General features: G+C 39.4%; 1 protein-coding gene across 2 annotated transcripts in view; it reads left to right on the plus strand.

The window, feature by feature from the left end:
• The window catches only part of LOC309795550 (uncharacterized protein), a 31,527-nt gene extending 12,296 nt beyond the window's left edge, over positions 1-19,231 (plus strand). Inside the window, exons 4-5 of one of the 2 annotated variants that reach the window (XM_082607983.1) lie at positions 281-373; positions 17,554-19,231. In XM_082607983.1, coding sequence (XP_082464109.1) covers positions 281-373; positions 17,554-18,911 — 1,451 coding nt within the window. In that variant the 3' untranslated portion in view covers positions 18,912-19,231. Of the gene's footprint in view, positions 1-280; positions 374-16,179; positions 16,216-17,553 lie in introns of those variants that run through there. The other variant, XM_082607984.1, reaches the window with a different exon arrangement.
• Positions 19,232-25,736: the final 6,505 nt, after the last annotated feature.

Here is a 25,736-nt window from a genome sequence, read left to right on the forward strand (position 1 = left end):
TTTGAACCCAGACGTCTGTCAACGACTATTGCTCTCAAGAAAAGGAGTACTTGTGTGAATATAAATGAAAATAAGACCTTTTCCCTCCCTCTGCAATCTCCATTTCTTATGTAATATTAACATGATGTTTTTTAATCATCTCACTTTTCTTTGTTCTAAAGTCTTTATCAATTACCATTTGACCTATAGTTTATTAAAAATTTAACCAAGACTGAATCAAAGTAATTTTGAATTTATTTTTTATTTCCATGTTACCTTACATTTCTTTTCCTCTGTCCAGGATGCTTTGTTTCTAAACCAGATGTGATTTCCTTATTGGAGCAAGGAAAAGAGCCCTGGAAAGTAGTGAGGAAAGGAAGAAGACGATATCCAGGTAAGTGAGGGCCAATAGGGTAGGGGAAACCATCACCAGAGAAAACTGCCCTGCTAGTTAGGGAAGAGGCACACCCTTCTGATGTTTCGAAAACCCACTTTGAAAGACCATGGCCTAAGGAGAAAAGGTCTGAGACCCTGGGAGCAAATTAAGGACTTAGCTGGGGTTACTAATAGTATTACTGTATCCTGTTTACCACTCTCCTTTTTTTATTGTTGTTGTTCTCTCTAATTTTCCTCCCCTTTAAAGGGGGCATGAGGTATGGAAAGGTGCTCTCTGTTCCCAATATTATTCTATCTATATTTTAATTTCTTCTTTTGCATGTATAGATAGATAGGCAGACAGACATAGATTGATCGACCAACTGGGCTCTGAGCCGGGCACTATGCTGGACACCATCAATACACTGGTAAATAAAACCACTAGAATCCCTGTCCCTACGAGGATTTACCCTGATTTACAGAAACATAGTAACTGTAAGTAAATAGAAAATATAATGTTAGGTAATAAGGGAGTACTACGAATAAAGGTAAGCACAGTAAGGGAATAGAGAATGGGATGGGATGGGAAAACTGTTTTAGTTATGGTCAGGAAAGCCTTTCTTCCCTAACTTTTCTCATAAAATTTAAAATGGAAATAGAAGACTATGGACATGAGTGTTCTTTTTTTTTTTGTCCATGCAATGCTGATTTAATATAAAAATCAGTGTCATGAGGAATAACATTTAACATATTTTGATTTCATGAGGCTTCTTTATAGCACTAACAGCACTGCATTCTTTTTTTTTTATTAGTTTCTGCTTTATAACAAAGTGAATCAGTCATACATATACATCTGTTCCCACATCCCCTCCCTCATGCATCTCCCTCCCTCCCACCCTCCCCATCCCACCCCTCCAGGCAGTCACAAAGCACCGAGCTGATCTCCCTGTGCTCTGCGGCTGCTTCCCACTATCTATCTACCTTACGTTTGGTAGTGTATATATATATGTCCATGCCTCTCTTTCGCTTTGTCACAGCTTACCCTTCCCCCTCCCCATATCCTCAAGTCCATTCTCAAGTAGGTCTGTGTCTTTATTTCTGTTTTACCCCTAGGTTCTTCATGACATTTTTTCCCCTTAAATTCCATATACATGTGTTAGCATACGGTATTTGTCTTTCTCTTTCTGACTTACTTCACTCTGTAAGACAGACTCTAGGTCTATCCACCTCATTACAAATAGCTCAATTTCATTTCTTTTTATGGCTGAGTAATATTCCATTGTATATATGTGCCACATCTTCTTTATCCATTCATCCGATGATGGACACTTAGGTTGTTTCCAGCTCCGGGCTATTGTAAATAGAGCTGCAATGAACATTTTGGTACATGACTCTTTTTGAATTATGGTTTTCTCAGGGTATATGCCTAGTAGTGGGATTGCTGGGTCATATGGTAGTTCTATTTTTAGTTTTTTAAGGAACCTCCATACTGTTCTCCATAGTGGCTGTACCAATTCACATTCCCACCAGCAGTGCAAGAGTGTTCCCTTTTCTCCACACCCTCTCCAGTATTTATTGTTTCTAGATTTCTTGATGATGGCCATTCTGACTGGTGTGAGATGATATCTCATTGTAGTTTTGATTTGCATTTCTCTAATGATTAATGATGTTGAGCATCCTTTCATGTGTTTGTTGGCAGCCTATATATCTTCTTTGGAGAAATGCCTATTTAGGTCTTCTGCCCATTTTTGGATTGGGTTGTTTGTTTTTTTGCTATTGAGCTGCATGAGCTGCTTATAAATTTTGGAGATTAATCCTTTGTCAGTTGCTTCATTTGCAAATATTTTCTCCCATTCTGAGGGTTGTCTTTTGGTCTTGTTTATGGTTTCCTTTGCTGTGCAAAAGCTTTGAAGTTTCATTAGGTCCCATTTGTTTATCTTTGTTTTTATTTCCATTTCTCTAGGAGGAGGGTCCAAAAGGATCTTGCTGTGATTTATGTCATAGAATGTTCTGCCTATGTTTTCCTCTAAGAGTTCTATAGTTTCTGGCCTTACATTTAGGTCTTTAATCCATTTTGAGCTTATTTTTGTGTATGGTGTTAGGGAATGATCTAATCTCATACTTTTACATGTCCCTGTCCAGTTTTCCAAGCACCACTTATTGAAGAGGCTGTCCTTTCTCCACTGTACATTCCTGCCTCCTTTATCAAAGATAAGTTGACCATGTGTGCGTGGGTTTATCTCTGGGCCTTCTATTCTGTTCCATTGATCTATCTTTCTGTTTTTGTGCCAGAACCACACTGTCTTGATTACTGTAGCTTTGTAGTATAGTCTGAAGTCAGGGAGCCTGATTCCTCCAGCTCCGTTTTTCGTTCTCAAGATTGTTTTGGCTATTCGGGGTCTTCTGTTTTTCCAAACAAATTTTGAAATTTTTTGTTCTAGTTCTGTGAAAAATGCCAGTGGTAGTTTGATAGGGATTGCATTGAATCTGTAGATTGCTTTGGGTAATAGAGTCATTTTCACAATATTGATTCTTCCAATCCAGGATCATGGTATATCTCTCCATCTATTTGTATCATCTTTAATTTCTTTCATCAGTGTCTTATAATTTTCTGCATACAGGTCTTTTGTCTCCTTAGGTAGTTTTATTCCTAGATATTTTATTCTTTTTGTTGCAGTGGTAAATGGGAGTGTTTTCTTGATTTCACTTTCAGATTTTTCATCATTAGTGTACAGGAATGCCAGAGATTTCTGTGCATTAATTTTGTATCCTGCTACTTTACCAAATTCATTGATTAGCTCTAGTAGTTTTCTGGTAGCATCTTTAGGATTCTCTATGTATAGTATCATGTCATCTGCAAACAGTGACAGCTTTACTTCTTCTTTTCCAATTTGGATTCCTTTTATTTCCTTTTCTTCTCTGATTGCTGTGGCTAAAACTTCCAAAACTAAGTTGAATAAGAGTGGTGAGAGTGGGCAGCCTTGTCTTGTTCCTGATCTTAGTGGAAATGGTTTCAGTTTTTCACCATTGAGGACGATGTTGGCTGTGGGTTTGTCATATATGGCCTTTATTATGTTGAGGAAAGTTCCCTCTATGCCTACTTTCTGCAGGGTTTTTATCATAAATGGGTGTTGAATTTTGTCGAAAGCTTTCTCTGCATCTATTGAGATGATCATATGGTTTTTCTCCTTCACTTTGTTAATATGGTGTGTCACATTGATTGATTTGTGTATATTGAAGAATCCTTGCATTCCTGGAATAAACCCCACTTGATCATGGTGTATGATCCTTTTAATGTGCTGTTGGATTCTGTTTGCTAGTATTTTGTTGAGGATTTTTGCATCTATGTTCATCAGTGATATTGGCCTGTAGTTTTCTTTCTTTGTGACATCCTTACCTGGTTTTGGTATCAAGGTGATGGTGGCCTTGTAGAATGAGTTTGGGAGTGTTCCTCCCTCTGCTATATTTTGGAAGAGTTTGAGAAGGATGGGTGTTAGCTCTTCTCTAAATGTTTGATAGAATTCGCCTGTGAAGCCATCTGGTCCTGGGCTTTTGTTTGTTGGAAGATTTTTAATCACAGTTTCAATTTCAGTGCTTGTGATTGGTCTGTTCATATTTTCTATTTCTTCCTGATTCAGTCTTGGCAGGTTGTGCATTTCTAAGAATTTGTCCATTTCTTTCAGGTTGTCCATTTTATTGGCATAGAGTTGCTTGTAGTAATCTCTCATGATCTTTTGTATTTCTGCAGTGTCAGTTGTTACTTCTCCTTTTTCACTTCTAATTCTATTATTTTGAGTCTTCTCCCTTTTTTTCTTGATGAGTCTGGCTAATGGTTTATCAATTTTGTTTATCTTCTCAAAGAACCAGCTTTTAGTTTTATTGATCTTTGCTATTGTTTCCTTTATTTCTTTTTCATTTATTTCTGATCTGATCTTTATGATTTCTTTCCTTCTGCTAACTTGGGGAGTTTTTTGTTCTTCTTTCTCTAATTGCTTTAGGTGCAGGGTCAGGTTGTTTACTCGAGATGTTTCCTGTTTCTTAAGGTGGGATTGTATTGCTATAAACTTCCCCCTTAGAACTGCTTTTGCTGCGTCCCATAGGTTTTGGGTCGTCGTGTCTCCATTGTCATTTGTTTCTAGGTATTTTTTTATTTCCTCTTTGATTTCTTCAGTGGTCACTTCGTTATTGAGTAGTGTATTGTTTAGCCTCCATGTGTTTGTATTTTTTACAGATCTTTTCCTGTAATTGATGTCTAGTCTCATAGCATTGTGGTCAGAAAAGATACTTGATACAATTTCAATTTTCTTAAATTTACCAAGGCTTGATTTGTGACCCAAGATATGATCTATCCTGGAGAATGTTCCATGAGCACTTGAGAAAAATGTGTATTCTGTTGTTTTGGGATGGAATGTCCTATAAATATCAATTGAGTCCATCTTGTTTAATGTATCATTTAAAGCTTGTGTTTCCTTATTTATTTTCATTTTGGATGATCTGTCCATTGGTGAAAGTGGGGTGTTAAAGTCCCCTACTATGAGTGTGTCCCCTTTTATGGCTGTTAGTATTTGCCTTATGTATTGAGGTGCTCCTATGTTGGGTGCATAAATATTTACAATTGTTATATCTTCTTCTTGGATCGATCCCTTTATCATTATGTAGTGTCCTTCTTTGTCTCTTCTAATAGTCTTTATTTTAAAGTGTATTTTGTCTGATATAAGAATTGCTACTCCAGCTTTCTTTTGATTTCCAGTTGCATGGAATATCTTTTTCCATCCCCTTACTTTCAATCTGTATGTGTCTCTAGGTCTGAAGTGGGTCTCTTGTAGACAGCATATATATGGGTCTTGTTTTTGTATCCATTCAGCCAATCTGTGTCTTTTGGTGGGAGCATTTAGTCCATTTACATTTAAGGTAATTATTGATATGTATGTTCCTATTCCCATTTCCTTAATTGTTTCGGTTTCGTTATTGTAGGTATTTTCCTTCTGTTGTGTTTCTTGCCTAGAAAAGTTCCTTTAGCATTTGTTGTAAAGCTGGTTTGGTGGTGCTGAACTCTCTCAGCTTTTGCTTGTCTGTAAAGGTTTTAATTTCTCCATCAAATCTGAATGAGATCCTTGCTGGGTACAGTAGTCTTGGTTGCAGGTTTTTCTCCTTCATCGCTTTAATTATGTCCTGCCACTCCCTTCTGGCTTGTAGAGTTTCTGCTGAGAGATCGGCTGTCAACCTGATGGGGATTCCCTTGTGCGTTATTTGTTGTTTTTCCCTTGCTGCTTTTAATATTTCTTTGTGTTTAATTTTTGACAGTTTGATTAATATGTGTCTTGGCGTATTTCTCCTTGGATTTATTCTGTATGGGACTCTCTGTGTGTCCTGGACTTGATTAACTATTTCCTTTCCCATATTAGGGAAGTTTTCAACTATAATCTCTTCAAATATTTTCTTGGTCCCTTTCTTTTTCTCTTCTTCTTCTGGAACCCCTATAATTTGAATGTTGGTGCATTTAATGTTGTCCCAGAAGTCTCTGAGACTGTCCTCTGTTCTTTTCATTCTTTTTTCTTTATTTTGCTCTGCATCAGTTATTTCCACTATTTTATCTTCCACCTCACTTATCCGTTCTTCTGCCTCAGTTATTCTGCTATTGATCCCATCTAGAGTAGTTTTCATTCATTTATTGTGTTTTTAATCGATGCTTGATTCATCTTTAGTTCTTCTAGGTCCTTGTTAACTGTTTCTTGCATTTTGTCTATTCTATTTCCAAGATTTTGGATCTTGGAAATAGAATCTTGGATCATCTTTACTATCATTATTCTGAATTCTTTTTCAGGTAGACTGCCTATTTCCTCTTCATTTGTTAGGTCTGGTGGGTTTTTATCTTGCTCCTTCACCTGCTGTGTGTTTTTCTGTCTTCTCATTTTGCTTATGTTACTGTGTTTGGGGTCTCCTTTTTGCAGGCTGCAGGTTCATAGTTCCCGTTGTTTTTGGTGTCTGTCCCCAGTGGCTAAGGTTGGTTCAGTGGGTTGTGTAGGCTTCCTGGTAGAGGGGACTCGTGCCTGTGTTCTGGTGGATGAGGCTGGATCTTGTCTTTCTGGTGGACAGGTCCACGTCTGGTGGTGTATTTTGGGGTGTCTGTGGACTTTTTATGATTTTAGGCAGCCTCTCTGCTAGTGGGTGGCGTTGTGTTCCTGTCTTGCTAGTTGTTTGGCATAGGGTGTCCAGCACTGTAGCTTGCTGGTCGTTGAGTGAAGCTGGGTGCTAGTGTTGAGATGGAGATCTCTGGAAGATTTTCGCCGTTTGATATTATGTGGAGCTGGGAGGCCTCTTGTGGACCAGTGTCCTGAAGTTGGCTCTCCCACCTCAGAGGCACAGCACTGACTCCTGGCTCCTCAATTTGGGATGATTCGTTGTCTATTCATGTATTCCACAGATGCAGCGTACATCAAGTTGATTGTGGAGCTTTAATCCACTGCTTCTGAGGCTGCTGGGAGAGATTTCCCTTTCTCTTCTTTGTTCTCACAGCTCCTGGGTCTCAGCTTTGGATTTGGCCCCGCCTCTCCGTGTAGGTCGTCGGAGGGCGTCTGTTCTTCGCTCAGACAGGACAGGGTTAAAGGAGCAGCCGCTTCGCGGACTCTGGCTCACTCAGGCCGGGGGGCAGGGAGGGGCACGGAATGCAGGTGGAGCCTGCAGCGGCAGAGGCCGGCATGATGTTGCACCAGCCCGGGGCGCGCCGTGCGTTCTCCCAGGGAAGCCGTCCCTGGATCCCGGGACCCCAGCAGTGACGGGATGCACAGGCTCCCCGGAAGGGGGGCGTGGACAGTGACCTGCGCTCGCACACAGGCCTCGCGGAGGCGGCAGCAGCCCCAGCGTCCCACGCCCGTCTCTGGGGTCCGCACAGGCTCCCCGGAAGGGGGGCGTGGACAGTGACCTGCGCTCGCACACAGGCCTCGCGGAGGCGGCAGCAGCCCCAGCGTCCCACGCCCGTCTCTGGGGTCCGCGCTTTCAGCCGCGGCTTGCGCCAGTCTCTGGAGCTCCTCCAAGCAGCGCTCTTACTCCCCTCTCCTCGCGCACCAGGAAACAAAGAGGGAAGAAAAAGTCTCTTGCCTCTTCGGCAGGTCCAAACTTTTTCCCGGACTCCCTCCCGGCCAGCCGTGGCGCACTAGCCCCTTCAGGCTGTGTTCACGCCGCCAACCCCAGTCCTCTCCCTGCGCTCCAACTGAAGCCCAAGCCTCAGCTCCCAGCACCGCCCGCCCCGGCGGGCGAGCAGACAAGCCTCTCGGGCCGGCGAGTGCCGGTCGGCACCTATCCTCTGTGCGGGAATCTCTCCGCCTTGCCCTACCCAGGTACGTGGGGAGTTTCTTGCCTTTTGGGAGGTCTGAGGTCTTCTGGCAGCATACAGTAGGTGTTCTGTAGGAGTTGTTCCACATGTAGCTGTATTTCTGGTGTATCTGTGGGGAGGAAGGTGATCTCCGCATTTTACTCTTCCGCCATCTTCCCCGGAAGTTCCCTCGAGATGAGTGTTCTTGATGTGGTAATAATATCTTACGTTTTATCAGCAACTGAAGTTTCATGTGAATTACTCTAGAAGATAGATCCTTAGTTTACAGAATATCATTTTTATTTACCTTTTTCCGTGTATGTATATATCTACCTTCACGTCAGGAAGAAACATGAATGTAATAGACTATATGGAAAATGATCCCTTGGTTTAGCTTCTACCTCTGTGCTATTTTCATCTCTCTTTGGACCTTTTGTTAAAGAAAGATCCTTAAAACTCTTGATATAGAGATATATGTTGTCATTTTATATTTTGCTCTGTGTTATATTCAGGTCTGACAGAGGAGACTCATTTTAGGCTAAAAGTTCTTTTGTAACACCAGAGCCATTTCAGTGCCCATACTGTTTATAAGGTTATATCTTCTGATTCACTTTCTACCAAAGGAAAGAAAAATATGCTGTTTTCCCAATCCTAACTTATTTTCTATCATTTGATTAAATGATATTTACAACTGTTAATACTACAAAAATAATGAAATACAGTGGTTCCAAGTGAATAAGATAATATCAGTTTAGTCAGGAAATACTTAGCCAAAATAACAACTGTTGATTCAAAGTTAGACATCTTAAACAAGGTCATTATTTTTTTCCTTTCCTTTTCTTTCTTTGTTTCTTTCTTTTTTTTTTTTTTTTTTTTTGAGGTACGTGGGCCTCTCACTGTTGTGGCCTCTCCCGTTGCGGAGCACAGTCTCCAGATGCGCAGGCTCAGTGGCCATGGCTCACAGGCCCAGCTGCTCCGCAGCATGTGGGATCTTCCCAGACCGGAGCACGAACCCGTGCCCCCTGCATCAGCAGGCGGACTCCCAACCACTGCGCCACCAGGGAAGCCCTTAAGTTTTATTGAAGTATAAATGCATATAGAAAAGTGGACAAATGAAAGAAGGTTTTTTTGAGAAGACGATATTTGAGGAGAGATGTGAAGTAAGGGCTCAAGCCATTTGACTCTAGAGGAAGAGCATTCTGAGCAGATAGAAAAGGCCTAAGGAAGAAGTTAGCTTTGCATGTTTGAAAGCCATTATGGCTAGAACATGGGGGAGAGGAAGGGAAAGTAATAAGAGATGAGATCAGAGTTAGTCAAGGGCCACATAATATAATCATTAAGAGAAATTGGAAGCTATAGTCTGCTTTCTGTTTCAAAATGATCCCTCTGGTCGAGTGCAAAAGTAGGAAGGACCAGTGTGGAAGCAGTTTCAGTTCAGACTGGAAGTAATGGTGGTTTGGATAAAGCTGGCAGCCGTAGGAGGTAGTAAGAAGCTGTTAGACTCAGGTTATGTATGAAGGGAGTGCCAAAAGAACATGCTGATGGACTTATAAATGCAGTAAGTAAGAAAGACATATCAGGGCTTCCCTGGTGGCGCAGTGGTTGGGAATCTGCCTGCCAATGCAGGGGACACGGGTTCGTGCCCCGGTCCAGGAGGATCCCACATGCCGCGGGGCGGCTGGGCCCGTGGTCCGTGGCCGCTGGGCCTGCGCGTCCAGAGCCTGTGCTCCGCAAGAGGAGAGGCCGCAACGGTGAGAGGCCCGCGTACCGCAAAAGAAAAAAAAAAGACATATCAAAGGAGGAGATAAGGGTGTTAGCTTGAACAGCTAGGTGAATGGAAGCACAGTTTACTGAGGTAGGGAAGATAGGAAGAACAGGTTGGCAGGTAGACGGTGAGAGTTTCTGTTTTGGATATTTTAAGTTTAAATTGTCTTTTATTTTTCCAGTTTTAGATGTTGAGTAGGCAGCTGAATATGTATATACACATGGAGCTCAGGGAGAGGTTACAGCCTGATGTCCATCTGGGTGTCTTCACTTTATGGTTAAAATTGAAATCCTGGGTCTGAATGTGTTCATCTAAGGAAAACATGCAGGTAGAAGAAAGCAGATAAAGAGAAGAGACCTAAAGACTGATTCATGGGTACTCCCCTATTCAGACGTTAGAAAGAGGGGGCTGCAAAGGACATGCAGAAGGAGCAGCCACTGATAAAAACAAAAGAAAATGTTTCAAAATGGAAGGGGTAGAGAATGAGGATGAGAATTGACCCCAGATTCTGGCAAGATGGAGAATGCTGGTGACCTTGTCAAGAGAGATTTTAGTAGAGTCAGGGTGAAAACCTGATTGGAGTGACTTAATAAGAGTACCTAGGGCTCGCCTGGTGGTGCAGTGGTTGAGAGTCCGCCTGCCGATGCAGGGGACACGGGTTCGTGCCCCGGTCCGGGAAGATCCCACATGCCACGGAGCGGCTAGGCCCATGATCCATGGCTGCTGAGCCTGCATGTCCGGAGCCTGTGCTCCGCAACGGGAGAGACCACAACAGTGAGAGGCCCGTGTACCGCAAAAAAAAAAAAAAAAAAAAAAAAAAGAGTAGGTAAGGCAGTGATGAGATGGGTGTAAGACAACTCTGGAAGAAGTATGTATGAAAGGAAGCTGGGCAATAGAGTTGGTAGTTACACTGGGGATTTGGGTTATAAGCAGTGTAGTTTATGGTGTGCAATTATAGACCATGTTTGTGTGCCCATGGGAATGATTCTGTAGGTGGGGGAAATTGATGCAGTAGAGAGAGCGTAAATTTGGAAGCAGTGTCCTTGAGGTGGGGGTGGAAGAAGGGGATAGGATCCAGGGAACAAGAGAGAATTAAAGGGAAAACAATATAGTTATGAATGCAAGTAAGTTGGTCTGGGTAGTGGAGAGAGGACAGCATATTCTTCTATTGTTATTTCCCCAGTGAAATCAGAAAGATGATCATGAATAGAATGAGGATTATTCAATGGTAGCATTCACTATGGCCTTATTCAGGATGTGACTAAAATTGATACTTCAGAAGTACAGTTCCTTGGATGTTAGGTTTTATTATTTTCAGATCTTTGTACTCTGTCCACAGTGTTGAAATGCAAATAGGATTACCTTGGAACCAAATCTTCTATATCCTAGTCTTTCTTGTGTCAACAAAGCAAGGTGGTTAATAATAAAATGCCTAAACAGACTAAGTACTAAGTTCAGGTAATTTATGTGACATTTTCCATTTAATTAAAGCTGGTTCTCTGAAACAGGGGAATCACATTTGTGATTTTTTATATTTATATATTTTTAACTGATCAAAGAAAGGGCTTATATTTTTCTATATTCTCATCAACATTGTGTAATAGAATAGAAATTCTTTGGTCCAACAGAATTGGGACTGGTATTTGGTTTGTTTATTCATAAAAAAGGGTTAGGTATTTTATGTACATACCATAAAAGTAATATTTTTACTCTCAACATTAAAATGTAGCTCTTTGTCAGTACTTTTGACATGTGTCTAAGGCTTTCTTTTCATTGTGTCTCTTATTTAATTTTTCATCTAAACCACACATACAATTTATAGTCTATTACTATTTCTAGTTAAAAATTTTTTAAGTAGAACAAGAACCAAATTTGCAACAAGTACAGAACGCTTCTTGATTATTATGTTTTCCCCATCTTTTACTGTTGTCCCTCCCACACTTAGTTTTTGTTAGCCATGTTTTGTTTTTTTGTTTTTTTTTTCTGGCTGTGCTATGTGGCATGAAGGATCTTAGTTCCTCGACCAGGGATTAAATCTGTACGCCCTGCACTGTGAGCACAGAGTCTTAACCATCGGACCACCATGGATGTCCCTGTTAGCCATAATTTTTTTTTTTGCAGTACGCGGGCCTCTCACTGATGTGGCCTCTCCCGTTGCAGAGCACAGGTTCCGGACGCGCAGGCTCAGCGGCCATGGCTCACAGGCCTAGCCGCTCTGCGGCATGTGGGATCTTCCCGGACCGGGGCACGAACCCGTGTCCCCTGCATTGGCCGGCGGACTCTCAACAACTGCGCCACCAGGGAAGCCCAGCCATGATCTTTAACAATGTATTTGTGACCAGTTTTTCCAAAGTGTTCAATTTCATTTTCATAGAACCAATCTCTTCTCATAGTTACTTAAAAGTTTACATATTGTTTAATTAAATTGGGTACTTTCAGGAAAATGTGAAACTGGCCTAAACTTGTTTGGAGCAAACGCAGTTAACTCTTGTGAGATAAGAGTGCTTTGTCAACTGGGCCTGTGGAGGGGGCCATATCCCCTGGACGTGACCAGCCACTGGCCTGTCTCTCATGCCCTAGCCCGCATATCTGTTGCCTACTCTGCAGGCAGACAACAGAAGTTGCTATCTGGCCCAGGGGTGATAATCTGCAGGATTCGATATACCTGGCTACATTGAATACAGAATTTGCCCTGTTGTTTGCCATTGTCTCCATACCTGCTCAGCTTCTCAGCTTCTCAGCTTCTCAGCATGAACACCCTTGATAGACCGCTGTCCCCTTGTGCAGAGTAATCTGCCTCTTGTGATTTCATGTGTGATATCTTTAGAAAATCTAATGCCAGATGCTTCATGAGTGTTTCAGTGTTTTCTTCATAAAGGTTATATATACATTTTAAGTTTACTCTTAAAACTGCTGTGACTGGAATCTTTTTTTATCTCCATCATATTTTGTTATTAAATGTATGTATAAAGGCTATTAGTTTTTGTTTTTTATATCCTCCTACCTTATTAACTTCTGTTATCATTTATATTATTTAAACCTCTTAAGTTTTCCAATTATGAATTATCATCTGAAAATAGTTTTATCTCTTCGTTTAAATTCTTAAGACTACTGCTCATTTTTTTCTGATATTTAAGTGTCTTGACTAATAACTCCAAAGCTGTCTTTTTGTTAAGGTAATATATATTTTATCATTTTAGGGAGGTAATTATTCCTCCTTTATTGAGCTTTTTTGAAAAATCAGGAATGTTTCCCTTTTTTAGTTGCCTTTTCAGTGTCTGTGGAGTTGATCATGTGAATTAAAAAAAAAATACTGGGACTTCCCTGGTGGTGCAGTGGTTAAGACTCCAAGCTCCCAATGCAGGGGGCCCAGGTTTGATTCCTGGTTAGGGAACTAGATCCTGCATGCATGCCATAACTAAGAGTTCACATGCCTCAAGTAAGGAGCCAGTGAGCCACAACTAAGACCCAGCACAGCCAAATAAATAAATATTTTTTAAAATATATCTCTTTGGCTGTGCCAGGTCCTAGTTGTGGCATGCAGGATCTTCGTTGACACGTGCAGGATCTTTAGTTGCGGCATGTGGGATCTAGTTCCTTGACCAGGGGTAGAACCCAGGCCCCCTGCATAAGAAGCACGGAGTCTTAGCCACTGGACCACCAGAGAAGTCCCCGATCATGTGATTTTTATTTTTCCCTTTCCTCAGCTGTATTAAATGTGTTGAATTATCTTAATAGATTTCCCCATACTGGACCTCTTTAACATTCTTTGAATAAACAACACTGGGTCTTTTGACACACTGGTTTATTAGATGTTTAGAATTTTTACATCAGTTTTCAGAAAACTGGTGTGTAGTTTTCTTTTTTTTTTTTAGTTTTCTTTTTATGAACAGGATTTAGTATGATATTATTACATCATGAAAATAGTTTGGAAGTCCTCCTTTTTCTTAGTTCTCAGTCTAAACAGAATTTGTATGGCCTGTTCTTTAAAGCTTTAATAACCTTTTTAAGCTTTTTCCTTGAAGAAGGAGATGGTAAGTCTGACTACAATCTCTGTTTGCTTTGTGGAAATTAATCTGTTGAAACATTGTATCTCTTTTGTGGTCAGTTTTGGTAAATTATATTTTCTTAGAAAATTATTCATTTTAGCTGTGTTTTACAACTTATTGGCAAAGTAATCTTTCTTCCAACTATGTTCTGTATTTAATCATGATTATTTTCACTTTGCCATTTTTTAATTTCTATGTCTGTGCGTTCTTGCTATTTTTATTATATTAACTAATGGTTATCTGTTTTGCTGATTCATTTATAAAAAAAGAATCTGGTTTTACTTTGTGTGTTAGTTCTTTTTTTCTGTTTTCTAACTATTCTAATTCTGCTTTTATATAGTTAATTTCTTTTTTCTGCTTTGTTTCAGTTTGCTTTTCTAATATTTTTGAGTGGGATTTTTAGTTAATTTTTTCTTTCATTTTTTGCTGTATGTATTAAGTTTTTTTTTAATTAATTAATTTATTTATTTATTTTTGGCTGCGTTGGGTCTTCATTGCTGTGCTCAGGCTTTCTCTAGTTGCGGTGAGCGGGAGCTACTCTTTGTTGTGGTGCACAGGCTTCTCGTTGCAGTGGCTTCTCTTGTTGCAGAGCACAGGCTCTAGGTGCGCAGGCTCCAGTAGTTGTGGCTCTCAGGCTCCAGAGTGCAGGCTCAGTAGTTGTGGCGCATGGGCTTAGTTGCTCCGCGGCATGTGGGATCTTTCCGGACCAGGGATCGATCCCATGTCCCCTGCATTGGCAGGTGGATTCTTAACCACTGAGCCACCAGGGAAGTCCCATGTATTTAAGTTTTTGAATTTTCTTCTAAGTACTGTGGTTACAGTTTTACAGGTAATTTAATGTAGTTTTTTTATTGTTACTATTGTTTTCTTTAAACAAATACCATTTGGGATCTTATTTCTGTATTGATCTAAGAGTTATTTAAGACAGACTTCTAAAATTCCAAGTGGATTTACTTTTTTGTTGTTATTATTAATTCCCAGTTTTAGTAGAAACTATATGATTCCAGCTTTCTTATACAGACTATATTATAATACTTGAAAACATTATCATTTTTCTCTCTCATACACAGCTCATTCAGCACTTAAATTCCCCTCTGGCTATTTCTTCTCCTGGCTTACTATCCTCTGGTTTACGTATATCATGACCTTTGTTAGCTAGTTCTTCACACTCAAGTTACTGCAAAACCCTTTGACCCTATTAGTGAGTTACTTACAAATTACATCTTTTTTTTTTTGCTAAGGATTTCATAAACTTCAGTAAGGTATAAACATGTTTTCCTGTCTGAAAGTCACATTTCTAGGAAATAAGGAATGGTCTTGCCTCTGAGGGGACGGAAGGGAGGAGACCAGAATAAGGGGATGAAGGAACAAAACCCACTGAGCATTTGCAAAATGGATGAGTAATAGAATAAGCTTAAAGGGAGCTGAAGTACGTAGAGTTTCTCAGTGGCTTTGTTGTGATGTGGAGACAAAGAAAGAGCAACCCATAGCTATGTGAAGGAGGGAATGGCAATGTAGAGAATACTGCATAAATAAGGGTATAAGCAATGGAAGGATGTACAGGAAAATACAACCACCATTTTTCATTTATATAGTCAGCTGGGCTAGCTTGAATGAATAAAGGAAATATTTAATCATTATAGTAAGATGTGAGAGGTTAGAGGCTGAGAAATATATTCAGAATAAATATATAAATATAGGAATTAAATGAGTGAAATCTATTTTGTGCTCTGGATTTATTATTGAATGGAGAGTAAAGCAGTGATTGTTTCTGCCCTTAATGAGGTTTAGGGGTAAGAAAATAAGCAGAATAACAATTGGAAAAATTAATAAGTAGATAATTTCAACCTAGAGCTATGTTGTATATAATATATGTATAATAACTATGCAGATATACAGTTAACCCTTGAACAACACAGGGTTTAGGGTGTTGCCCCCCCAGCGTATGCAAAAATCCACATATAACTTTAAAAGAAATATTTGTTTATTTTATTTATTTACTTTCTTTCTATTTTTTTGGCTCCATTGGGTCTTCTTTGTGGCATGTGGGCTCCTCTCTAGCTGTGGCATGGGGGTTTTCTCTCTCTATTTGTGGTGCGCAGGCTCCAGAGCATGTGGGCTCTGTAGTTTGTGGCATGCAGGCTCTGTTTTTGAGGTGCATGAGCTCAGTAGTTGTGGCACATGGGCTTAGTTGCCACGTGGCATGTGGGATCTTAGTTCCCTGACCAGGGATCAAACCTGTGTCCCCTGCGTTGGAAGGCAGATTCTTTACCACTGGACCACCAGGGAAGTCCCCACATATAACATAACATATGACTCCCCCAACACTTAGCTACTTATTAGCCTATTGTTGACCCGGAAGCCTTACCAATAACATAAATAGTCGATTAACACATATATTATATATATTATATACTGTAGTGTTATAATAAAGTTAGCTAGAGAAAAGAAAATGTTATTAAGAAAATCACAGGGAAGAGAAAATACATTTACAGTACTGTACTGTATTTATTGATACCATAAGTTTATGTTGTATGTTTATAAGATAAATTTTCTGTCAGTACCTACATCAATATTGTCTTATATGATAAACACATTACATATTATATGTATTACTAACACTGGACATCAGAAATGAAAAGATAATGTGGAAAAAATTTATATTTATTTACAGATATAATGACTCATGCATTGGTAATGAAGAAGCAGCAATATGATTGCTTTAAGATAACCTAGTGTAATCGATATGAATGCTTCACGGTAGCCTAGCCTATACAGTAATGAATGAATCAGCATAAAACTTTTATGGCATACAATATTACAGTCACATTTATAAAACAGTATTGGAAACATTGTTACATTTTTTAAAAAACCACTTACCTGTGATGATAGGCTGATATGCAGTTTATCCAATCACAAGAGAGAGAAGCACACTGTATAGTAATGTGATTCTTTGAAAGCAAAGTTGTAAAACAGTAAGAAAGCTAGCACATTATTAATTTTATATTAAATATCACTCACCTTATGCCTATGTAAGGATAGGTTATCCACTTCGATACGAGTCTTGCGCACGATGTTCTACACATATATGTTTGTATATTTATTGAAAAAGGTCCATGTATAGTGGATCTGCACAGTTCAAACCCATGTTGTTCAAGGGTCAACTGTATAATAAGCACATAGCTTTAAGTACTGTCAGTAGATTCAGCCATAGAGTAAGTAACTTAATCTAAGACCTCAGAGTGAGAAGGAGCCAGCCATGCAAAGAGCCCAAACAGAAGATTTGTGGGGAAATAGAGCAGACTAAAAAGTCCAATGGAAGTAAGTGGGAACATGTTCTAAGATCTGAAAAGAGGCCTCTCCAGGTAGCAGTAAAGAGAATAGTGGTTTGAGATGATGTGTTATAGGTAAGCAGAGGCCTTTTAACAAGTTTGATTTTATTCTAAGAATGAAGAGAAATTGCTGAAAGAATTTAAGTATGAATTCCCAACCTTTCATTTCCATCAAAATCATCGTATGGAAAATATTAAATATAGGACTGCCCAGGGCTGTAGAATCTGATCCAAGTGGTTTAGGTGGTGTCTAAATCATAGTATTTGTAACAAGCTCCCTTGTGATTCTGATTCACATTTCAGTTTGAGAACCACTGACTTAAAATATTTACTTAGTCACTAATCTCATTTTCCTGCATGAACTCTCATTTTCCTGGTGTTGCCTTTTGCTTTTTTTTTTTTTTTTTTTTTTGGTACACGGGCCTCTCACTGTTGTGGCCTCTCTCGTTGCGGATCACAGGCTCCGGACGCGCAGGCCCAGCGGCCATGGCTCACGGGCCCAGCCGCTCGGCAGCACGTGGGATCTCCCCGGACCGGGGCACGAACCCGCGTCCCCTGCATCGGCAGGCAGACTCTCAACCACTGCGCCACCAGGGAAGCCCGCCTTTTGCTTTTTTAAATTATGTAACTATTTTTAGAATTTCATTGGGTAGTACTTTGGTTGTCTTTTACTTCTACTGTAGAAATTTTACTTCTTTTAGAAAAAGAGAGCTACATGTTTGCTCTCTTGTTTTCTTTCAGATTTGGAGACCAACTATGAGGCCAAGAAGTTATCTTCAGAAAATGACATTCATGAAATAAACTTATCCCAGTGGAAAGTAATGGAGAGAATTAAAACCCATGGCCTTAAGAGACTCATTTTAAAAAATGATTGGGAGTCCAAAAGAAAATTTGAAGGACAAGAGGAATATTTCAATCAAGTGAAAATTACATCTCAAAAAGTGTCCTCTTACCAAAAACACTCATCTTTTTCTTCACATCAGAGAATTCATTTTATTGAGAAACCCTATGAATGTAAGGAATGTGGGAAGGCCTTTAGAGTACGCCAACAACTTACCTTTCATCACAGAATTCATACTGGTGAGAAACCTTATGAATGTAAGGAGTGTGGGATGGCCTTTAGACAGACTGCACATCTTACTCGACATCAGAGACTTCATTCTGGTGAAAAACTCCATGAATGTAAGGAATGTGGAGAATCTTTCATATGTGGCCCAGACCTTAGAGTACATCAAAAAATTCATATTGGTGAGAAACCCTATGAATGTAAAGAATGTGGGAAAGCCTTCAGAGTTCGTGGACAACTTACTCTCCATCAGAGGATTCATACTGGTGAGAAACCCTATGTATGTACAGAATGTGGGAAGGCCTTTAGACAGTATGCACACCTTACTCGACATCAGAAGCTTAATATTGCTGACAAACTCTATGAATGTAAAGAATGTGGGAAGGCCTTTTTGTGTGGCTCTGGCCTTAGGGTACATCACAAACTTCATACTGGTGAGAAACCCTATGAATGTAAAGAATGTGGGAAGGCCTTTCGAGTACGACAGCAACTGACACTCCACCAGAGAATTCATACTGGTGAGAAACCCTATGAATGTAAGGAATGTGGAAAGACTTTTAGTCGTGGTTATCATCTTATTCTACATCACAGAATTCATACTGGTGAGAAACCTTATGAATGTAAGGAATGCTGGAAGGCCTTTAGTCGTTACTCACAACTTATTTCACACCAGAGTATTCATATTGGTGTTAAACCCTATGACTGTAAGGAATGTGGTAAGGCCTTTAGACTACTCTCACAACTTACACAACATCAGAGTATTCATATTGGTGAGAAACCGTATAAATGTAAGGAATGCGGGAAGGCCTTTAGATTGCGCCAAAAACTTACTCTACATCAGAGCATTCATACTGGTGAAAAACCCTTTGAATGTAAGGAATGTAGGAAGGCCTTTAGGCTTAATTCATCTCTTATTCAGCATCTGAGAATTCATTCTGGTGAGAAACCCTATGAATGTAAGGAATGTAAGAAGGCCTTTAGACAACATTCACACCTTACCCATCATCTGAAAATTCATAATGTAAAAATATAAGAAAGCCTTTTTAGTCTATGAATGTAGTAATTAGTTCCTTTTGCTTCCTCCATGCACCTGACTTGGCATAACGGGGTTTATATCATTAAAAGAATGTGTTAATTTAATATATTCCACCATCACTCAGACCTGAGAATCTTCACATTCATTCTAGAAACTAATCGTATTAATATAACAAATGTGGGAAAGATGCTTATCATCATTTCTAGCCCATCACTTTCCTACCTGTGTTATATTGAACAGGATGTTTAACTGCTTGATGCTATAATTTCTTCATTTATAAAATTATAATACTGTGGCAAAATAAAGATTACTGCAGATTCTTTGGTACTCCACCCATCAAGATGTGGAATCCACATCCTTTCCCTTTGAATCTGGGCAGACTGTGACTACTTTGACCAGTAGAATAGCAGAAGTACTGCTGTGCTAGTTTCTGGACCAGGACTTTACTGGTAGGTTTTGCCTCATCTCTTGGAATACTCACTCAAGTTCAGACCTGAACTTTTATGTTAAAAAGTCTGGCTACTCTGCTGAAGAGACCACATGGAAAGGCCCTGAGACTACATAGAGAAGGAGAGGCACTCTGCTGTGCCCAGTCTTCCAGATTGCCCATGAAAACACCAGATATTTGAGTGAAATAGTTTTGGATCCTCCAAACCAGCCATCAACTCAATGCCAGTGAATAACCTCAGTTGATGCCATGTAGAACAGAAAAATCCACCAACTGAGCCCCTGCCCAAATTCCTGACCCACAAAATCATGAGATACAATTAAATGGTTGTTGTTTTAAGCTACTAACTATTGTTTTACTATTATCATCATTAATATTACTCTCTTGAAAATCCATATGAAAGACTATGGGCACAGTGAATATAGAAATGCCTTCCACCAACACTCATCCATTATTGAATGTCAGATAACTTACTCTTGTTAAAATAGTGAAAGTGAGAAATCCTTTTTCAATTTTTTCATAAAAAAGAAGATATTCTACAATCTATACTCTCTGGCCTCTGTATAAATTTGATTTAAAATTAACAGAGGATGGATGGACCTAGAGATTGTCATACTAAGTGAAGTAAGTCAGACAGAGTAAGACAAATATTGTATCACTTGTATGTGGAAACTAAAAATAGTACAAATGAACTTATATGCAAAAGAGAAACAGACTCACAGGCATAGAAAACAAACATGATTATCAAAGGGGAAGTGGGGGGGATAAATTAAATTAGGAGTATGGTATTAACAGATAACATACTACCATATATAACATAGATAAACAATAAGGATTTACTGTATAGCATTGGGCACTATATTCAATATCTTGTAATAACCTATAATGGAAAATAATTTTTTAAAAGAATATATGTATATATATTCACTGTATATATGAATATATATATATATATACACCGTATGTATGTATATACATATACATGTGTATATGTAACCAAATCACTGTTCTGTACACCTAAAACTAACACAATATTGTAAATCAACTATACTTCAATTAAATAAATAAAATTAACAAAGAATAAGATAAAAAGAAACTATTTGGAAATTAAAAATCACCTATAAGTCCAGAATCAATTTTTAAAAATCCATTGTAGCCTTTTAAAAAAATGCTCAAATTGTCCTATATTCGGCCAGTGGGAATCCCCTCAGTTTGGATCCTATGTCCTTTTGTCATGATTACTGTAGCCTGTGATAGCTTCTTTTCTTTCTAACAAGATGCATTGGTCAGCTACAGAGCACATTAGGGCATTTATTAATAAATAAAGGGGGGAAATGGAGCATTTATCCTGCCTTTCCTTTATGAACTATATTTCAAGACAACCAAAAGTTGGTGAAGGAAAGTTCTTTATTATTAGAGAATTCTAGCTAATAAAGGTCAAAGGAATGATAGAATCCAAAAAGTCACACTTTTTATTTATGAAATAATGGATCTTGATGGTATCAGTGGATGTGAAAACCATTAGGTGAGAGATTATTCGAAGATTTTAAAGGACAGAGCAGAATGACAACCCGCTAACCTATAGTAACATCTCTAAATTAAATCAGCAAGGCTGTGTGCTTCTTGATGTCATGCAATGGATGTATACTACCTGTGGAGTATTCTTGTCCAAAATATTGATTCAGAAGTGTAATTTAGGGCCTCCCTGGTGGCGCAGTGGTTGAGAGTCCGCCTGCCAATGCAGGGGACACGGGTTCGTGCCCCAGTTCAGGAGGATCCCACATGCCACGGAGCGGCTAGGCCTGTGAGCCATGGCCGCTGAGCCTGCGTATCCGGAGCCTGTGCTCCACAACGGGAGAGGCCACAACAGTGAGAGGCCCGCGTACCGCAAAAAATAAAAGTATAATTTAGTCTCTAAACCTACCAGTTTACAGGAAACTTGGGAAGTAAATGAACAAATTCATGACACAAAGAAGCAAACAGCCAAATCCAGAATGTGGGAAATTCCACAAAATAAAAGGCCTAGTTTCTTAACCAATATGTGTTAAGAGAATAAAAACAGAATTTTACAAATTAATAGAGACTTGAGACATATTAATTAAATACAGTGTATGGAATGTATTGAGATTCTTGTGTTCAAATGTACCTAGGATTTGCTTTAATCAGGTATGGTAAGTCACGAAGACATGGAAATGATTATCATGAAGGAAGACGCTTATACTTGGAGATTTCTGCAAACAGGAGGAACCGAGTATACATAGGAGAACATGGAAGGAGCACCTAGTCCTGTTAGGAGGCAGAAGGCGGAAGAGGGCAGAGCATGACTCAGAACCTTTACTGGAGTTTTCCCAGGAAGGAATGGGTGACGTGATGCCAGGTAGGTACACTGAGCAAGTTTAAGACTGGGTAGATTGAATAATTTTGTGGGCTCTGAGCTCCAGTGGTGGTCCTCAGTTGTCCAGTACCTGGCCCTGGGGTGATTTAGGGCAGGAGGAATATTGGCTTGGTGTATGAGAGTTTGATAAAGGAGATGTTTGTTAAAGGGGTGTGGACTTCGGATTGGTTGGTTTGTATATCAATGGCATGCTTGCCAGGAGGGTCGCCAGGAGGGTCGTATGTCAAGGAATTTGCTAGCCCTAGAAGTGGTAGTCTCTCCAAGATGGAAGTCCCCAAATGCCAGAGCATCAAGAATACAGAAAATAAGAAAATACAGGCAATACAATCCTGATTTGGACAAATAAAGACAACTTTTTACATTATTGTGAAAAAGTAAACCTAGAGTGGGTATTAAATTATATTAAATAATTATTATTCATTTGTTAGGCATGATGATGGCATGGGAGTGGGTGTGTTTATGTGTGTATAAATCCTTATGCATTAGAGAGCCATACTGAAGTATTCAAGGATGAAATTATATGTATGATTTGCTTTATAATACTAAAGAAAAAATGGGAAGGATAGATGAAACAAGATCAGAAAAATGCTGTAAATCGTTGAAGCCGGGTAATGGGTACATAGGGTTCACTGTGCTATTCTTACTACTTTGCATATATTTGAAAACTTCCATAATAAAGTTTTTGTTTAAGTAGAAAATCTGAAATTTTAGACTACTTAGTGATAAATGATAATTTGATCCCTACAGATAAAAATTTGTGGGAAGGGCTTCCCTGGTGGCGCAGTGGTTAAGAATCCACCTGCCAATGCAGGGGACTCGGGTTCGAGCCCTGGTCCAGGAAGATCCCACATGCAGCGGAGCAACTAAGCCCATGCACCACAACTACTGGGCCTGCGCTCCAGAGCCCATGAGCCACAACTCCTGAAGCCCGGGCGCCTAGACCCCGTGCTCTGTAACAAGAGAAGCCACTGCAATGAGAAGCCCCCGCTCACCGCAACCAGAGAAAGCCTGCGCACAGCAACAAAGACCCAACGCAGCCAAAAATAAATAAATTAAATAAATAAATTTTAAAAAAATGTGTGGGAAGCCACCATAGCTCTACTTTGTAGGAAGTTAACAACCTTAATGCATTTAGAAAACCTGGATTGAGCAGGTAGTTCACGACTCTGTTACCACACATACCGTGCCTGTCACATAGCAGGCAGTTAACAAAAGTGCTAGGGAAAAAAAGCATTAACTTAAGACAGAAAACGTGTTTTTTACACGGGCTCTCAGTGAAAGCATGGAGTCCTAACCACTGGACTGCCAGGGAATTCCCAGAAAACATTTATTTATTTATTTAATTTATTTTTGGCTGCATTGGGTCTTGCTGCGCGCGGGCTTTTTCTAGTTGCGGTGAGCGGGACCCACTCTTTGTTGTGGTGTGCGGGTCTCTCATTGCGGTGGCTTCTCTTGTGGAGCATGGTCTCTAGGCGCATGGGCTTCAGTAGTTGTGGCTCGATGACTCTAGAGTGCAGGCTCAGTAGTTGTGGCGCACGGGCTTCGTTGCTCCCTGGCATGTGGGATCTTCCCGGACCAGGGCTCAAACCCCTGTTCCCTGCATTGGTAGGTGGATTCTTAACCTCTGTGCCACCAGGGAAGTCCCCTTTTTTTAAAATTAAGGTAAATAGCAAGAAGTAATTCATACAATAAAGGTAAAAGTACAATTTACAAAAAGTAGAAGAGGGGCTTCCCTGGTGGTGCAGTGGTTAAGAATCCACCTGCCAGTGCAGGGGACATGGCTTTGAGCCCTGGTCTGGCAAGATCCCACATGCTGCGGAGCAACTAAGCCCAACTACTTAGCCACAACTACTGAGCCTGCACTCTAGAGCCCGTGTGCTGCAACTACTGAAGCCTGTGTACCTAGAGCCTGTGCTCCGCAACAAGAGAAGCCACTGCAATGAGAAGCCCACGCACTGCAACGAAGGGTGGCCCCTGCTCACTGCAACTAGAGAAAGCCCAAATGCAGCAACGAAGACCCAATGCAGCCAAAAATAAATAAATAAATAAATAAATAATTTTAAAGTAAAAGAATAGTTAATAAAGTAGTAGATTTTATCCAAGAATATTCTCTTTGAAAAGACCATTAATATAGAATCAGCAGTTATTATTATTATTATTATTATTATTTTTTTTTTTTTTTTTTTTTTTTTTGCGGTACACGGGCCTCTCACTGTTGTGGCTTCTCCCGTAGCAGAGCACAGGTTCTGGACGTGCAGGCTCAGCAGCCATGGCTCATGGGCCTGGCCGCTCCACGGCATGTGGGATCTTCCCAGACCGGGGCACGAACCCGTGTCCCCTGCATCGGCAGGCGGACTCTCAACCACTGCGCCACCAGGGAAGCCCAGCAGTTATTATTGAAGAACAAAAGATGATTCAATTACAGCTTTATGTATGGGAATGGTGAAATAGGTACATATATCAAAGAGATTTAAAAGTTTTAAAATTTATATGTGTTACTATATACATATATTTCAGTATGTATAAAAATATAGAGAATGAGCTATCTAGAGAAACCAAAATGATCAAAGTTGACTCAAGAGACTATAGAAAGGCTGAACAATCTATAGATTTTATATTTTATTTTATATTTGAAACAATTTATAATTTATAGATTTTATAATTTATAGTTTTATAATGTATGAGATCTGTAAACAAAGGAAATTTAAATGGAGTTATGTTCTTGTTTTTTTAAAAACTAGAATCGATAGTTTTTCAGGCAATAAAGTTTTAAAGAATAGATAACCTCTAACAAAATTTTGCAGGATCATTCTATAAGGCAGATATCCCAATAATAAAATTTTAGACGAGGGTAATCCCTAAAAAGCAAAATCTAGACCAGTATCATTTAAGATACATGCAGACATTCCAAGTAAAGTTCAGTAAATTGAACTCAGTAGTCTAATAAAACAGTTATAAAACATAAAATGATTTACCAGGAATACCCAGGGCCTGACCTTTTGTGATTTAGTTAGGTATTGTTAGATTGTTAGATTGATTTAGTTAGGCATTGTTAGATTGTTTCTCTTCTTTTTCTCGTTTATTTTAGCTTCAATTTTATAAAAGGAATGAAAAATTATTTGAAAAATAGGCATTCAATACTTAAAAGTTATTACCTTCTACAAAAGAAAAACAAGTATTGCCACAGCACTTTATTTTCAACCAAATGAATGTCACTGTCATACACTGACTTGTACCTCTAAGTCCATTTTGCTCAGAGTGGGCAGATTGGGCAGATGTCATTGAATAATCAGTCACCATCTAGAATAATAAATCTCTACTCATGATTTCAAATTGCTTTTAATTTGTGGACATTACACAGTGTTTACACAAAAATGTAACATACACAATGAGCATTTTAAGTGCTATTATGTGTTTCTTCTCCCTGGTAACATTTTCTTGTTAACTGAAGTCTTTTGGGGACAGTACATTAACTCAAAATTTCTTAAAGTATGTTCCACGAAGCACCAGTACTTAATGGTTCTTGAAGAAAATGATTTTGTGGCCAAACAAGCATGCAAGCTCTATATTCTATATTTCTTGGGAGAAAAAAATCACATTAAGTGCCTATCAAAAGACTATCAAAAATGTTTCATTTTATCTAACTCAATGTATCTCATACTTCACTATAGAGCTCCCATTCCCAATACGTATTGTAGATGTAATTCCACTTTGGCAGATGTTGCCCTAACCAAAAGGAGAGGCTTCAAGGATAGAAATGTCAGCATAGTGGCAGGTGTATGGTTATCTAGCAAGGCAAGCAACTCAGCATGCTGTCCAATCAGCTGCTTGCTTTTTTTTTGGATTTAACATGGTTCTTTTCAGTAGAATAGAAAACCCCTAGTCCTTTTCTTTATATAAATACACCATATGTATTGAGGCCTTTTATTGGTCAATATTTAGGTTATATATAATTTCTCACTGAAAAATATCATTGAAT

This window comes from Mesoplodon mirus (genome assembly GCF_964341445.2).
Source record: "Mesoplodon mirus genome assembly, chromosome: 19".
NCBI lineage: Eukaryota > Metazoa > Chordata > Mammalia > Artiodactyla > Ziphiidae > Mesoplodon > Mesoplodon mirus.